Below are 15,499 nucleotides of genomic sequence, written 5' to 3' on the forward strand. Positions count from 1 at the left end.
CGACTTCTTATAGGGATCATTGCTCTTTAATGACGATTTCTATCCATTTTTATTGTTTTGATGCCTATCATCTTGAAAAACTATAATAGGAAGTTGGACACTTTTGATAGCAAAACATGATCAGCAAGATCTGCACATGTCAAATTTTGCTTAAAGCGATAGTAGACACTTTACAAGGGTGATTGCTCTTAAATGACGATTATTTTACCTTTTAGTGTGTTTTTAGCAGAAACTTAATTAGGTGAGCCTAAACATAGATTCTATCACACTTAATATTCCGAAATTATTTTTCGGAAAATCATATCCGAAATTTAATGAACGTTAACACGTTCTTAAAAAAGATTCCCAAATGTCATCAATAGATAAGCGGGGCTTAAGCTTGTATATACTATACTTAAATGTTGTTGGCTGTTAAGTATAATGCAGAGTATAATGTATACAGGCTGAAGCACCGCCTATCTATTGGTTGCAGATGTCAATCTTAATTACAATGCTTGAGCAAACATTTATACAGACAAAGCAAGCAAGACAACCAAACCTTTAAACAACAAGCTGAAACATAAGAAAATAGCTCTAAATGCACGAAAAGTGGAAGAAATAAGAATCGCAATTATCATTTTTAGAATGACGATGTTACTCCAACAATGAAAGTCAGTAACGCCTGGTCAGCAGGTTACTCTGGTTCTGGTATCGTCATTGCAGTGTTGGACGACGGATTACAAACAGACCATCCTGATCTTGCTGCAAATGTTGTAAGTATCAAATATGACATTTCTGAATAAAAAAAGTAATAGCTCAGGGCAAAAAATTCAAAAAATATAAATGAAGAATATCAGATATCTTTTTCTATATCACACCTGTATCAAGCCGAAACCGCATTTAATCCCCGAGAGGCATTACAGTGGTCGAGGGCTGATATGGTTTTTTTTTGAAAAAAAAAGTCATTCTATAAACCTTTATAATACTTGAAACAGACATATTTCTGTTTCGGTGTGATAAAGCCTTTTGAGACCGTGACTGATATCGATATCATCACGGATGGCTGATACAGAACGATTGCCATTAATTATATTAAATATTCAATTTACTTGTATTTACTAATAGGTATATATAAATAATATATTTCATCCTCAACATAGTCAAGGCTTCTCGTGAATTATTAGCCAAGTAAGGGGTAACAATGAAAATTGAATTATTATTGGCGTGCTCGCCCTTTGCTTTTGCTGTAAAAGTAAAGAGAACGACATACATGTACTTATTTAGTTCGGTCATGTGTTAACAACTACAAGTTCATTTACTAATCGCTTTCTTGAACAATGTATTGCAACCAGCACTTTATCATTCATAAGGAGACCAATATTACCCGAACTGAACAATGCCGAAATTTTTATAATATCTTCAGCCTCAATAATACCCAAACCATTCGATCGTGTTAAACTGCATGAAAATCCTTCCCATAATGCAGTGTTTCCTTCACAATTCTACAAAGTCCTGTTCGATCCCGGATTTGTTTTAAAAGAGTCACCCATGAGTTTGCCCTGCAACGGTGGTTTCACGTGAAAAATGAAAGGTCTTTTCGAGAAATTTGTTACCCTCACTGTTTAGGACTGCAGAATATAACTTAAAAAGTTGGTTAAAAAAATATTCGAACAATGCTTTTTCTGTAGAAAGAAAGAGAGTACTCAGAATTTTGCTACTCACAAGGTAACCTAGATTTAAACGCTAAAGTGCAACCAAATGTCTTCCACAATAAACAGGTGTTTAAAACCGATTAAAAAGTTATGATCCCCTGACATTACTGTCAACAAATTTGTTACATGGGTCATTATAAAAAAAAAACCATGCAAAACCATGTTATTGAGTCTTTTAACGTCACAGACATGCAAATATATCAAAATAGCACTTGCATATGTTAGCTATGAATGTTTTGTGATACACAATATACAGTTTACAGTATGAAATGTTATAAAAACATCCTTAATGTTTTCTCAAACCCTTGGAGATAGGCAGAATTAACTGTTATTTTTTACTATTAATCCTTTCAGACTGAAATAGGACTATTATTCATATCATTTGTTATTATGATTTATCACTTTTTATTGCATTTTGATACATACAAACATTTTTTTAATGATTTAGGAGGTGTATGTTGGTTTTATAATAAAAATTTTCACCAAAAGGAAATGTTACATTTTTTAAGTCAATGGTGTAACCAAAGGACAAATTAGTAGGATAAGAGTTATCTTTTGCAAGATTTGGGCATTTACAACAGTTTCTCCATTAGCAATGTTACCTGTAAGCATGTAAGCCACAGTCCCACTAGACCACGATCGCACCACGCTCACCACGATCTGAAATAAATAAAGATCGTGGTGAGGTCGCGGTATGAGCGGCATGAAAATGTAAGTTTTCGTTGCTTTCACGATGCTACTACGTCCTCATTACGCTTCTACAACGATCCCGCTACGATTTTACCACGTTCTTTCCGCGCTTATTCTGCGACCTCACTACGCTTATCAAGATCTGTCTACGCTCGTCACGTTCTCACTACGACCGTACCACGATTTATCCGATTGCAACACGATCTTACCACGCTTCTTCTGCGATTATAGCACGTTCTTACCACGATTATACCGCGATCTTACTACGCTCTCAGCAATAACGTCAACATCGTGTTCCTTATGAATACAGTTCCATTCCTTCTATTTCTGATTAATACGTAGATTTCTCGAAAACAATAGTCATGCCACCAAAATCTACTAGAACACTAGGGCGTGGTGGTAGGGGTTGATGTAGATGCAGAGGGAGCTCTGATAGTAACGAATCTTGATCAAGTAGTTTTGTCGGACCGACCAATCCGACCTAAATTAAAACCTATTGCTGGTCCATAAAGCTGAAATGACGATATTTTAGTGAACGATAGCAGAGATGACACAGCCTGTGTCAATAGATATAGGAAGATGTGGTATGAGTGCCAATGATACAACTCTCCATCGCTAAGTAACTATTTTTAAAAGTAAACCATTATAGGCCAAGGAACGGCCTTTAACACGGAGCCTTGGCTCACACCGAACAGCAAGCTATAAAGGGTCTCCAAAATTACTAGTGTAAAACCATACAAACGGGAAAATCAACGGTTTTATCTATATGAAAACGAGAAGCATGGTTGAGCCGTAAGAGAAAATGACTAAGAAGTCCCAATTACATACAGACAAACAAAACCTTGAGATATTTAATATATTTAATGTGAACATGACAATGAAAATGATGATCGTAGTATGAACGTAGTCAGGTCGTAAGAAGAGCGTGATGAGGACGGCAAGGGTGTGCTAGAATCGTACTATGGTCGTGAATAGCGTGGTATAGTCGTAGTGGAAGCGTGGTATAGTCGTAGTGGAAGCGTAGTTGGGTCGCAGTGAGAACGTGATGGTCGTAGTGAGGTCGTAATAACGTCACAATGAGATCGTAGCGCAGTTTCTCTGAATAGAATCACGCTTTCGCTACGCTCTTGCTACGATGGAACAGCGACCTTTGCGATCTTACTACGATCTAAGTGCGCTCTCACTACGCTTCTACTACGACCTGATTTCGCCACGACCGCACCACGATTGTTTTGAACATGTTCAAAGTTAACCACGCTCATCACGATCTTGAAGACCTCACCACGACCGTGATACGACCTTACTGCGATCTACACGATCGTACTACGATCATCAAAATTTGCATTTTTTTCACAGATCGTAGTGCGATCGTGGCCTAGTGGGACTGGGGTATTATGAAAAAGAAAACAAACAATTATGTTCAAAATTTAGTGAAAAAATTTTAAAATTAAGCAAAAGCTATATCATAAATGAAAATTGTGTCCATGGTGTACCCTTGTTAAAATCATTTTTTGAAAACATTTCCTTCACTTTGAATTATGAAATATATTAATTATAGAAACATGCACCAGTAACAACATATATAATAGAGGAATGGAACACTTATTTCGTAACTGAATCTTAAAATACACCTTAAATCATTGGTGTTACTGTCAATGGTGAGACCATTTTGATAAAATAACACCATTGACCAGTTTAGTAACACAACTGAATATATCATGACAATTAGCATTGTTTTGTGTTTCTTTCATGTTTAACAAGCGAAACATCATATTATTTATGAAAAACAATACTTATTTAACAATTTTTTAACAATATCATGTATTACATATATACAAAGTGTTCACAAACTGATGTATCCTGGTAACACCAATGACACTTTTTAGTAACATTATTGACATTTTTAGTAATGGATGTTATCTATACTATTAAACGAGAAGACCTCATTTTTGGTGTCGCTTCTCTTCTTTCCACAATAAATTAATCAACACGACTCTGTGTCCTATATATACAGTGCATAGTCGCATTTGTCATCCATTCATATGATTATTCAGATTGAGTTATTTTAGGAGAAAAACGAGAAAAAAGGCATCCGGATATTGTCCCGTCATTGGACGAAACTTTAAGTCAGATTATACTTCCGGTTTGCGTTTTTCTGTATACTTTGAACAAACAAATAGTACGAATTAAGTGTATTTTAATTCTGTTCAGAGTTTATTAAATGGAGAGGGTCTGTATACTATGTCAATTGACCACCATGGATCGATTACTAAACTAAGAATTGAAAGTAAATACACTTTATTTATATAGTAATATACAGATAAGCGCTAAAATTATTCATGTGAACTTTTGATACCTTTTCTGAAATTCTCCATTCATTAAATATTTTACAAAATTCATTGATTACAAAAAAAAGATGTGGTATGATTGCCATGTTGAGACAACTATCCACAAGAGACCAAAATGACACAGAAATTTACGACTATAGGTCACCGTATGGCCTTCAACAACGAGCAAAGCCCATACCCCATACTCAGCTTTAAAAGGCCCCGAAATGACGATGTAAAAAAATTCAAACGAGAAAACTAGCGGCCTTATTTATGTACTAAAAAGGAACGAAAAACAAATATGTAACACACAAACAAACGACAACCACTGAAATACAGGCTCCTTACTTAACTTGATGTTCATAACATACTAAATGTATGTTCATATTGAAATTGATAGAAAACCAAAAATTGGGAATTTTGGAAATGAAGGAGGAGGTATAAAACTTCTAACAACACTTTACATACTTTTAACTCCGCTCTCAATGCCCGCGATTTCGCGGGTGTGTTCTAGTGTTATATAATTTGAGATTTTTAGCCTTAGAAGTATTTTTTCATCTTTTTCTTTTGCTCGGTGTTCTTGGTTCTGTGTTCAGAACTTAAGTGGTGTTACTATATTAATTTTTATTCATAAATGAAAGGTTTTTAGGTCGTATACGAACTTCAAGGATTAGGTATATTATTATCATTTAATCTTATACATTTTACATATATTCAGTTTAAGTGTATTTTTTAGTATTTACAACGGCCATAATTAGGACAGCCAACTTTTTTACGACAATGTCTTCTGAAATTTATGTTTGAATAGAATGCACAGCTATATGAATAATGTCAATAAGTCGTAATTTAAACCTAATCAACAAATTGGAACAGTTGTTTGCTGTTTAACAATAATATAAGGTACCTAAATGTATGTTTTAAATTGGTAACACCATTGACACGATTCTATCAAAGGATGACCTAAAATTGTTAAAATTGAAGGAACTCTTCATTTTCCCCATTGCATATTTCTGAATATCGTTGCTACCATACTATAGAATAGAGGGCCACATTCAAATGTGTTAAACAATAACATCATTTTTCAAAATACTACCTCGTCGAAATTTGTACTTTTTTTTATAATGACCCACATAATAAGCAGAAACATGCCAGATGTTATGAGTGTGATGCTTTTCTGAATTAAATACCAGAAAAGTTGTCAGACATGAGAGTCGATGTTTTTAGCTCACCTTTCCTAAAAGGAAATGTGAGCTTTTGCCATCACTTGGCGTCCGTCGTCGTCCGTCGTCGTCACTCGTCGTCCTTCCGTCGTCGTCGTCGTCCGTCGTCGTCGTCGTCCGTCGTCGTCGTCCGTCCGTCGTCGTCGTCGTAAACTATTTCAAAGATCTTCTCCTCTGAAACTACTAAACCAATTCAAACCAAACTTCATCTGATTGATTCCTAGGGTATCTAGAATAACGTTTGTGTTTTAATTCCCATTTCATTAAAAAACATGGCCGCCATGGCTAAAAATAGAACATAGGTGTAAAATGCAGTTTTTGGCTTAAATCTCAAAAACTAAAGCATTTAGAGCAAATCTGACTGGGTATAATTGTTTATCAGGTCAAAATCTATCTGGCCTGAAATTTTCAGATGAGTCGGACAACCCGTTGTTGGGTTGCTGCCCCTGAATTTGTAATTTTAAAGACATTTTGTCGTTTTTGGTAATTATCTTGAATACTATAATAGATAGAGATAAACTGTAAACAGCAATAATGTTCAGCAAAGTAAGATTTACAAATAAGTCAGAACGACCAAAATGGTCAGTTGACCCCCGAAGGAGTTATTGCCCATTATAGTCAATTTTTAACCATTTTTAATTATTTTTTTTAGTATTCTTTAAAAAAAATCTTCTCCTCTGAAACTACTGGGCCAAATTTAACCAAACTTGGCCACAATTATCATTGGGGTATCTAGTTTAAAATATGTGTGGCGTGACCAAGCCAACCAACCAAGATGGCCGCCATGGCTAAAAATAGAACATAGGGGTAAAATGTAGATTTTGGCTTATATCTATGAAACCAAAGCATTTAGAGAAAATCTGACAGGGTGAAATTGTCTATTAGATCAAGATCTATCTGCCCTGAAATTTTCAGACAAATCAGACAACCCGTTATTGGGTTGCTGCCACCAAATTAGTTATTTTAAGGAAAATTTTGCAGTTTTTGGTTATTATCTTGAATATTATTATGGATAGAGATAAACTGTAAACAGCATTAATGTTCAGCAAAGTAAGATCTACAAAAAAGTCAGAATGACCAAAATTGTCAGTTGACCCCTTAAGGAGTTATTGCCCTTTATAGTCAATTTTATCATTTTTCAAAAATTTTAGCTTTTAAAAAAATCTTCTCCTCTGAAACTACTGGGACAAATTTAACCAAACTTGGTCACAATCATCATTGGGGTATCTTGTTTAAAAAATGTGTGGCGTGACCTGGCAAACCAACCAAGATGGCCACCATGGCTAAAAATAGAACATAGGGTTGACATGTAGATTTTGGCTTATATTTCTGTAACCAAAGCATTTAGAGCAAATCTGACAAGGGGGTGAAATTGTCTATTAGGTCAAGATCTATCTGCCCTGAAATTTTCAGACAAATCAGACAACCCGTTGTTGGGTTGCTGCCATTAAATTAGTAATTTTAAGGAAAATTTTGCAGTTTTTGGTTATTATCTTGAATATTTTTATGGATAGAGATAAACTGTAAACAGCAATAATGGTCAGCAAAATAAGATCTACAAAGAAGTCCACATGACCAAAATTGTCAGTTGACCCCTTCAGGAGTTATTGCCCATTATAGTCAATTTTTAACCATTTTCAAAATTTTTAATATTCTTTTAAAAAAATCTTGTCCTCTGAAACTACTGGGCCAAATTTAACCAAACTTGACCATAGTTATCATTGGGGTATCTAGTTCAAAAAATGTGTGGCGTGACCCGGCCAACCAACCAAGATGGCCGCCATGGGTAAAAATAGAACATAGGGGTAAAATGTAGATTTTGGCTTATATCTCTGAAACCAAAGCATTTAGAGAAAATCTAACAGTGGTGAAATTGTCTATTAGGTCAAGATCTATCTGCCCTGAAATTTTCAGACAAATCAGACAACCCGTTATTGGGTTGCTGCCACCAAATTAGTAATTTTAAGGAAAATTTTGCAGTTTTTGGTTATTATCTTGAATATTATTATGGATAGAGATAAACTGTAAAGAGCAATAATGTTCAGCAAAGTAAAATCTACAAAAAAGTCAATATGACCAAATTGTCAGTTGACCCCTTAAGGATTTATTGTCCTTTATTGTCAATTTTTAACCATTTTTCAAAAATTTTAGTATTCTTTTAAAACAATCTTCTCCTCTGAAACTACTGGGCCAAATTTAACCAAACTTGGCCACAATCATCATTGGGGTATCTTGTTTAAAAAATGTGTGGCGTGACCTGGCCAACCAACCAAGATGGCCGCCATGGGTAAAAATAGTACATAAGGGTGACATATAGATGTTGGTCTGGAGCTGGCATGTCAGTTAACTGCTAGTAGTCTGTTGTTATTTATGTATTATTGTCATTTTGTTTATTTTCTTTGGTTACATCTTCTGACATCAGACTCGGATTTCTCTTGAACTGAATTTTAATGTGCGTATTGTTATGCGTTTACTTTACTACATTGGTTAGAGGTATAGGGGGAGGGTTGAGATCTCACAAACATGTTTAACCCCGCCGCATTTTTGCGCCTGTCCCAAGTCAGGAGCCTCTGGCCTTTGTTAGTCTTGTATTATTTTAATTTTAGTTTCTTGTGTACAATTTGGAAATTAGTATGGCGTTCATTATCACTGGACTAGTATATATTTGTTTAGGGGCCAGCTGAAGGACGCCTCCGGGTGCGGGAATTTCTCGCTACATTGAAGACCTGTTGGTGACCCTCTGCTGTTGTTTTTTATTTGGTCGGGTTGTTGTCTCTTTGACACATTCCCCATTTCCATTCTCAATTTTATTTGGCTTATATCTCTGAAACCAAAGCATTTAGAGCAATTCTGACAAGGGATTAAATTGTTAATCATATCAAGATCTATCTGCCCTGAAATTTTCAGACAAATCAGACAACCCCTTGTTGGGTTTCTGCCCCCAAACTAGTAAATTTAAATAAAATTTTGCAGTTTTTGGTTATTATCTTGAATAATATTATAGATAGAGATAAACTGTAAACAGCATAAATGTTCAGCAAAGAAAGATCTACAATTAAGTCAAACATGACCAAAATTTTCAAATGACCCGTTAAGGAGTTATTGCCCTTTATAGTCAGTTTTTAACAATTTTCATAAATTTTTGTAAATTTTTAGAAAATATTTTCCACTGTAATTACTTGACCAAGTTCATTATAGATATAGATAATTGTAGCAACAAGAATGTTCAGTAAAGTAAGATCTACAAACACATCTCCATCACCAAAACACAATTTGTCATGAATTTATCTGTGTCCATTGTTTAATATGCACATAGACCAACTTACTAAGGTGAACGACACAGGCTCTTGAGAGCCTCTAGTTTCATATCAATTGGAGATTTTTAACTTAAACATGTTATATTCATTAATAAATACTTTTGTGTTTCAGGATACAGCCAATGACATAAACATTTATGGTTCCAGTAATAATCCATATCCATCTGCAGGCAAAAGGTAAGAATTAACCTTCATATATACTAAACAATATCCAGAAGAGTACTTTCAACGTACAAAATTGGTAAAGTGTTAAATTCTATTCTTGATGTCGCAGTACTCTGTTGAATATATATGAATACTGCAGATTACTGCAACATCAATAGTTGACACCGTTTGGATGCTTGTTAAGAAAAGCATGGAAGCCGTACTTTTTATTATCTTTTAAAAATAATATATAGAGATTAATACATGGCCTTTTCCATATCAGCCTGGGTATCATCCCGAGACCCCCATATCAGCCCGAGACGGAGTCGAGATGCTGATATGGGTCGAGGCTGATATGGAAAAGGCCATTTATTAATCGCTTTATCATATACTTCCGACAATAGTTTTATGTAAGGCAAATAAACAAATGCAATAACTAAAACAGTCAAAAACTTTATAAAGAAGTTAAATTATGAATCAAATATACTATAATTTTCCAGTACCTCCGGTAACATTTCCTAATGAGGCATTTTTAAAACATTGAAAATTTGGAAGAGTTTTATGACCATTATTACTCCATGTTTGTTGTACTATAAAATTATTAATTGTCAATGACATTTGTTAGCAAGTACTAAACTATCCCCACAAAAGTTCCCGTAAATTTTGACTTCGTCATTAAAAAATATCTGACGTCACAATGGAAAAGTAAACAATCGATACCAGAAACACCGGAAATAACTTGCACGAGAAGCACTGTTATGGGTTTTTGCACGAAACGCCCCTGATATGGGTTATCAGCCCGGGCTGATATGGGTTATCAGCCTGGGTGGGAAATTATGGCTTGTGTACTTCCGCTCATTACACATATGCAAAAGCTATCATATCAATGCTTAGTATATGATATAACAAAATAACCTATCCCCAAGGTAAATTCAAAAAGGGAGAAGTCCATAAAAACTGACAATATCAAATGGTATCAACCAACAGAACGAGTGAAAAAACAAGTAGCTTATATGACATTAACCGGTCTGTAAAAGTTCTAACGACCATCGTTAGTCCTTAATACAGACCTTTGATAGATTACACTTAAAAGCTTTTATATCCCTATGATTATGCCTACTTACTATGGATTACAAAAATTAGGGCTGAACGGCACGGTGCGACCCCTAATTAGTGCAAAACTTCACTTGGTGAACGTGAATAAGAAACTTCGGTTGAGATCAAGTAGCGGGTCAAAACGACCCTGGTTCCTTTAATGCACATGCAGTGTATACTTCAATGAAATGGTAATCCGAATTAATTAAACTCAAGAATGCTTATTCTGTTCAAAATCAATAAATCAATTTCAGTTGAAACAGTAGCAGTATCATAATAGGAAAAGGGGGGATGGGGGTGGCATATGCAATTCTACAAAACATGGAATTTTATAAACATCGAGTCAAAATTAAAAATTCAATATAATGTTTGGTTAAGAGATGGTTATGGTGTTGAAACACTAATTCAGTCTCGGTCTGGGAAAATACCAGACTTTAGTACATATCTAAAACAAAATAGTTTATACTCATAGCTGTTACTTTTAAAATATTTAGTTATTTTGGTGCATTTGTATCAAACGAAAGCTTTAGGACTGGGGATCACTGTAAACCCCTTATTGAGTGTTTATTTTGAATTTAAAAAGTTATATGAAATAGAAATAAGAGGGCTTGATTTGCCTGTTTCACAGATCCCGCTTTTGTACAACCGAACTTCCGGCAATCATTCCACTCTTATATGTTATTCACGGTATGTTGATTTTTCCATCACAAGTCACCAGAAAGTTTGTAATGGAACGATTTTCAATTAACTTGAAGGTAAGACATAACTTAAAAGACATATATGTCTCAAATTGCAGAATTTAACACAAAAATCAATTAGATCATGAATAAGTGGATCCTACAATGTAAGGTAACGACCCGGAAGCACTGTCCCATAAATAACATTACAATTTAATCGTATCGGAGAGAAGCTGGAATTTGTAAGATATCAGTATTTTTCAATTACAGGGAATACAAAAGGAACTGAAAAGGGAAATTTTACCGACAACTTGTGTGTATAAGATATGATTTAATCAATATTTTGTCAATGTTACGCAATAAATCCTCACAATGTGGAGTGTGTTATTTTATTAGTATAGATGTGAGGGAATTCTACCGAATATTTGATACAGTTTCAAGGGAGGTAACTTTTAGATCGACTATTAACGTTCAATGTCCTGTTATGACCAGGTTTATAATGATACAATCTGTATGATGAAATCTTGTCACAGGACACTTGACAAAACATGTCAATTAATAAAACATATAATATTGAGTAAACTTCCCATCTCATTAGACTGGTTTCCTGTCTTTTATCTGTTTGGCTCTGAGATACCCGTATGTTGCAAGGGAGAGGACCAGCCTACCCATCTCATCAGTTACAAACACATGTTTTGTTCTGTTCGTGTGAAATCAGAAGACAACATTGTGTATTGTGACAAACTTGTTGCTTACATGTATTATGCATTTTTTATTTGGAGGGGATATATATATTTTTTTTTTTCTGAACGAAGGAAAGTTAATTACCCGTAAAATATGAGGGGACAATTAGGACATACATTTTTGTATCTTTGTAGGAACTTCTTTCAATGTTTTCAGTAAAAAAGCACGGTAAAACTTTTCATAATATAATATAAATTAATCAAATTCTCAAATGAAACGCACATGTTATAGTATTACATTTTTATATATGCATATTTATTAAAGCGATTAGTATTAATATAACTGTATATTTCGCTGTTATGAATACCAGTTCTAAAACTTTTCATAGTATACTGACATAAGACAACATTGTGTATTGTGCCAGACTTGTTGCTTACATGTATTCCGCATTTTGTATTTGACGGGGAGATATATATATTATTTTTTTTCGAACGAAGAAAAGTGAATTACCCGTAAAATATGAGGCGACAAATAGAACATACAATTTTGTAGGAACTTCTTTCGATGATTTCTGTGAAAAGGAAACGGTAAAACTTTCATATAATATGAAATTAATCAAATTCTCAAATGAAATGCACATGTTATAGTATTACATTTTTCTATATGCATATTTATTAAAACGATTAATGTTAATATACTAGATATTTCACTGTTATGAATACCAGTTCTAAAACGTTTCACAGTATACTGACGGACCTTAGAAACGCAACAGTAGATTCTTTTTAAAAAGTAAAAAAAAAATAAAAAAAAAAAAATACCGCACTCCAAGTAAAACTAAACCTCTCGCTTTTACCTATTATGTCTGTTTGTATTGTCCACACATTGTTGTCAATATAATGGAATATTATGCGACTGTCACACAAGTGAGAAGGTATAGCTAGCTTTAAAACCAGGTTTAATCCACCATTTTCTACATAAGGACATGTCTGTACCAAGTCAGGAATATGACTCTTGTTTTCCATTCGTTTGATGTGTTTGAGCTTTGATTTTGCAAATTGTTAAGGGACTTTCCGTTTTGAATTTTCCTTGGAGTTCGTTTTTTTTTGTTGTTTTACTTTTTTTTGTATGACTATCGAATAGAATTCTATCATAAAAAAAATGACAAAAATGTGTGGGCAAAACAAACAAACATAATAGGTAAAAATGTCAAAAATTGGGTTACAGCAGTCAACATTGTTGACGTAAATTTTTGTCGAGCCTGCGACTTTTGTCGCAGAAAGCTCGACGTAGGGATAGTGATCTGGCGGCGGCGGCGGCGTTAGCTAACCTTTTAAAGCTTTATATTTTAGAAGGTGGAAGACCCGGATGCTTCATACTTTGTATATAGATGCTTCATGTTACGAAGTTTCCGTCAGTCACATGTCCAATGTCCTTGACCTCATTTTCATGGTTCAGTGACTTCTTGGAAAAAAAGTTAAGATTTTTTGTAATGTTAAATTCTCTCTTATTATGAGTAATACGATAACTATATTTGGTATGTGCGTACCTTGCAAGGTCTTAATGCCCATCAGACAGTTTTCACTTCACCTCGACCTCATTTCATGGATCAGTGAACAAGGTTAGGTTTTGGTGGTCAAGTCCATATCTCAGACACTATAAGCAATAGGTCTAGTATATTCGGTGTATGGAAGCACTGTAAGGTGTACATGTCCAACTGGCAGGTGTCATCTGACCTTGACCTCATTTTCATGGTTCAGTGGTTATAGTTAAGGTTTTGAGTTTTGTTCTTTTTTTCTAGTACTATATGCAAAAGGTCAACTATATTTCGTGTATGGAAATATTTTATGATCTATATGTAAGTCGCGCAGGTTTTATTTGACCTTGACCTCATTTTCACGGTTCATTGCTCAGTGTTAAGTTTTTGTGTTTTGGTCTGTTTTTCTTATACTGTATGCAATATGTCTACTATATTTGGTGTATGGAATGATTGTAAGGTGTACATGTCTAGCTGGCAGGTGTCATCTGACCTTGACCACATTTTCATGGTTTCAGTGGTCAAAGTTAAGTTTTTGAGTTTTGGTCTTTTTTTCTAGTACTGTATGCAAAAGGTCAACTATATTTCGTGTATGGACATATTTTATGATCTATATGTCAGTCGCGCAGGTTTTATTTGACCTTGACCTCATTTTCACGGTTCATTGCTCAGTGTTAAGTTTTTGTGTTTTGGTCTGTTTTTCCTAAACTATAAGCAATAGGTCAATTATATTTGTTGTATGGACGAATTGTTAGCTGTACATGTCTTCCTGGCATGGTTCATCTGACCTTGACCTCATTTTCATGGTTTATTGGTCAATGTTTAGTTTTCTTGGTTAATGTTTAGTTTATGTGACAGTTGTGATTAAGTTTTATATTTAGGACTATCAACATAATATCAATGATTAGTAAAGAAGGCGAGACATTTTAGCGTGTGCACTCTTGTTATTTTTAAATATGCAATTCTTGTAAAATACTTTTAAACGTAAAAACATAAATTTCATTCATTACTTCATTGTCTAAAAAAGTTTGTATTTCGAAAGATGAATTGATAAGTCATGTTAAATTTTCAAATCAATTAGTATGCACTGAAACCCTGGTTTTCCCCTTATCAATTGATGTATCACCATCGAAGACAACGACTCATTGTAACCAACGCCTAAATGATTGCCAAAAAAGGTCAACTAGTTCTGTTGGGCATGTTTTGAATTAAGTGTGGGTATGGATTGAAAGAATTGTTTCACGAAGTTAAAAAACCCACAAAAAATCATTGATGGGTTTCAAATATCGCTTTATGAAATTCGTTCGACTTCAATTATTCGTTATTTTCTAGTACCTTAGGTAAGAATTGATTTTTTTCTAACCATAAAGAAGTATGGTTAGCATGAATAGTAGTTACATGAGAATAAATCAGGATTTGGTAAAACATAATCTAAAAAATGTGTGTTGCATATATAAGGTCCGTCATAATATATTTAAACGAAATTGCAAAAATTCCCCATTGTGAACCTCATTTTTCTCGAAAACAAGCACCGTAACATATATATTGTAATGCGATTTTTGAAAAGTCGCATCTTTACTTAAATAATATACAAACAATTTCAAGAGGAATTTTGGTTACTTGCTGTCTTAATACGAAAAGTAAGCTTGATAATCAAAATACATATTTAAAAAGACCACCGGAGAAAAGCTACAAACAAACCATCATAGTCTGTCAGTATCAGTTAGTAGTGGTAAGATTAAAGTTATGTATAAATACAGATCGAGCCAAAAAGACTTAATTCTCGGCAACGTATTATCTGCGGAATGAAAGATATCAAATTGACATTCCGTTCCTCTGTTCCTCCATAAAATGTTGACAGTATCTGCATCCATGGGTTGCCTTACTTTCCATCGAAAAATGTTATATGAGGGGGGGCAAGGGGGGTCCCCATAACAGCAAAACAGTGAATTGATTTGATGAAAAACAGATAACAAGGAATTGAAAAGGGACAATAACAGATAACAGTAAATGAAATATGAAAATAAATCTGTCCAGGACCAATCCAGTAGATGACTCGTAGATCTTAGTATATAACTTGTGGTATGGACCTAGAAAATTGTAACTTGTGTAAACAAGAC

The 15,499-nt window shown here is 34.3% G+C and overlaps 1 protein-coding gene across 1 annotated transcript in view; it reads left to right on the forward strand.

The window, feature by feature from the left end:
- Positions 1–15,499, forward strand: part of LOC139516284 (neuroendocrine convertase 2-like) — a 94,767-nt gene that overhangs the window by 24,226 nt on the left and 55,042 nt on the right. Inside the window, exons 4-5 of the mRNA XM_071306289.1 lie at positions 624–752; positions 9,358–9,422. Coding sequence (XP_071162390.1) covers positions 624–752; positions 9,358–9,422 — 194 coding nt within the window. The remainder of the gene's footprint in view (positions 1–623; positions 753–9,357; positions 9,423–15,499) is intronic.

The sequence above is a fragment of the Mytilus edulis genome, chromosome 3 (assembly GCF_963676685.1).
Source record: "Mytilus edulis chromosome 3, xbMytEdul2.2, whole genome shotgun sequence".
Taxonomy (NCBI): domain Eukaryota; kingdom Metazoa; phylum Mollusca; class Bivalvia; order Mytilida; family Mytilidae; genus Mytilus; species Mytilus edulis.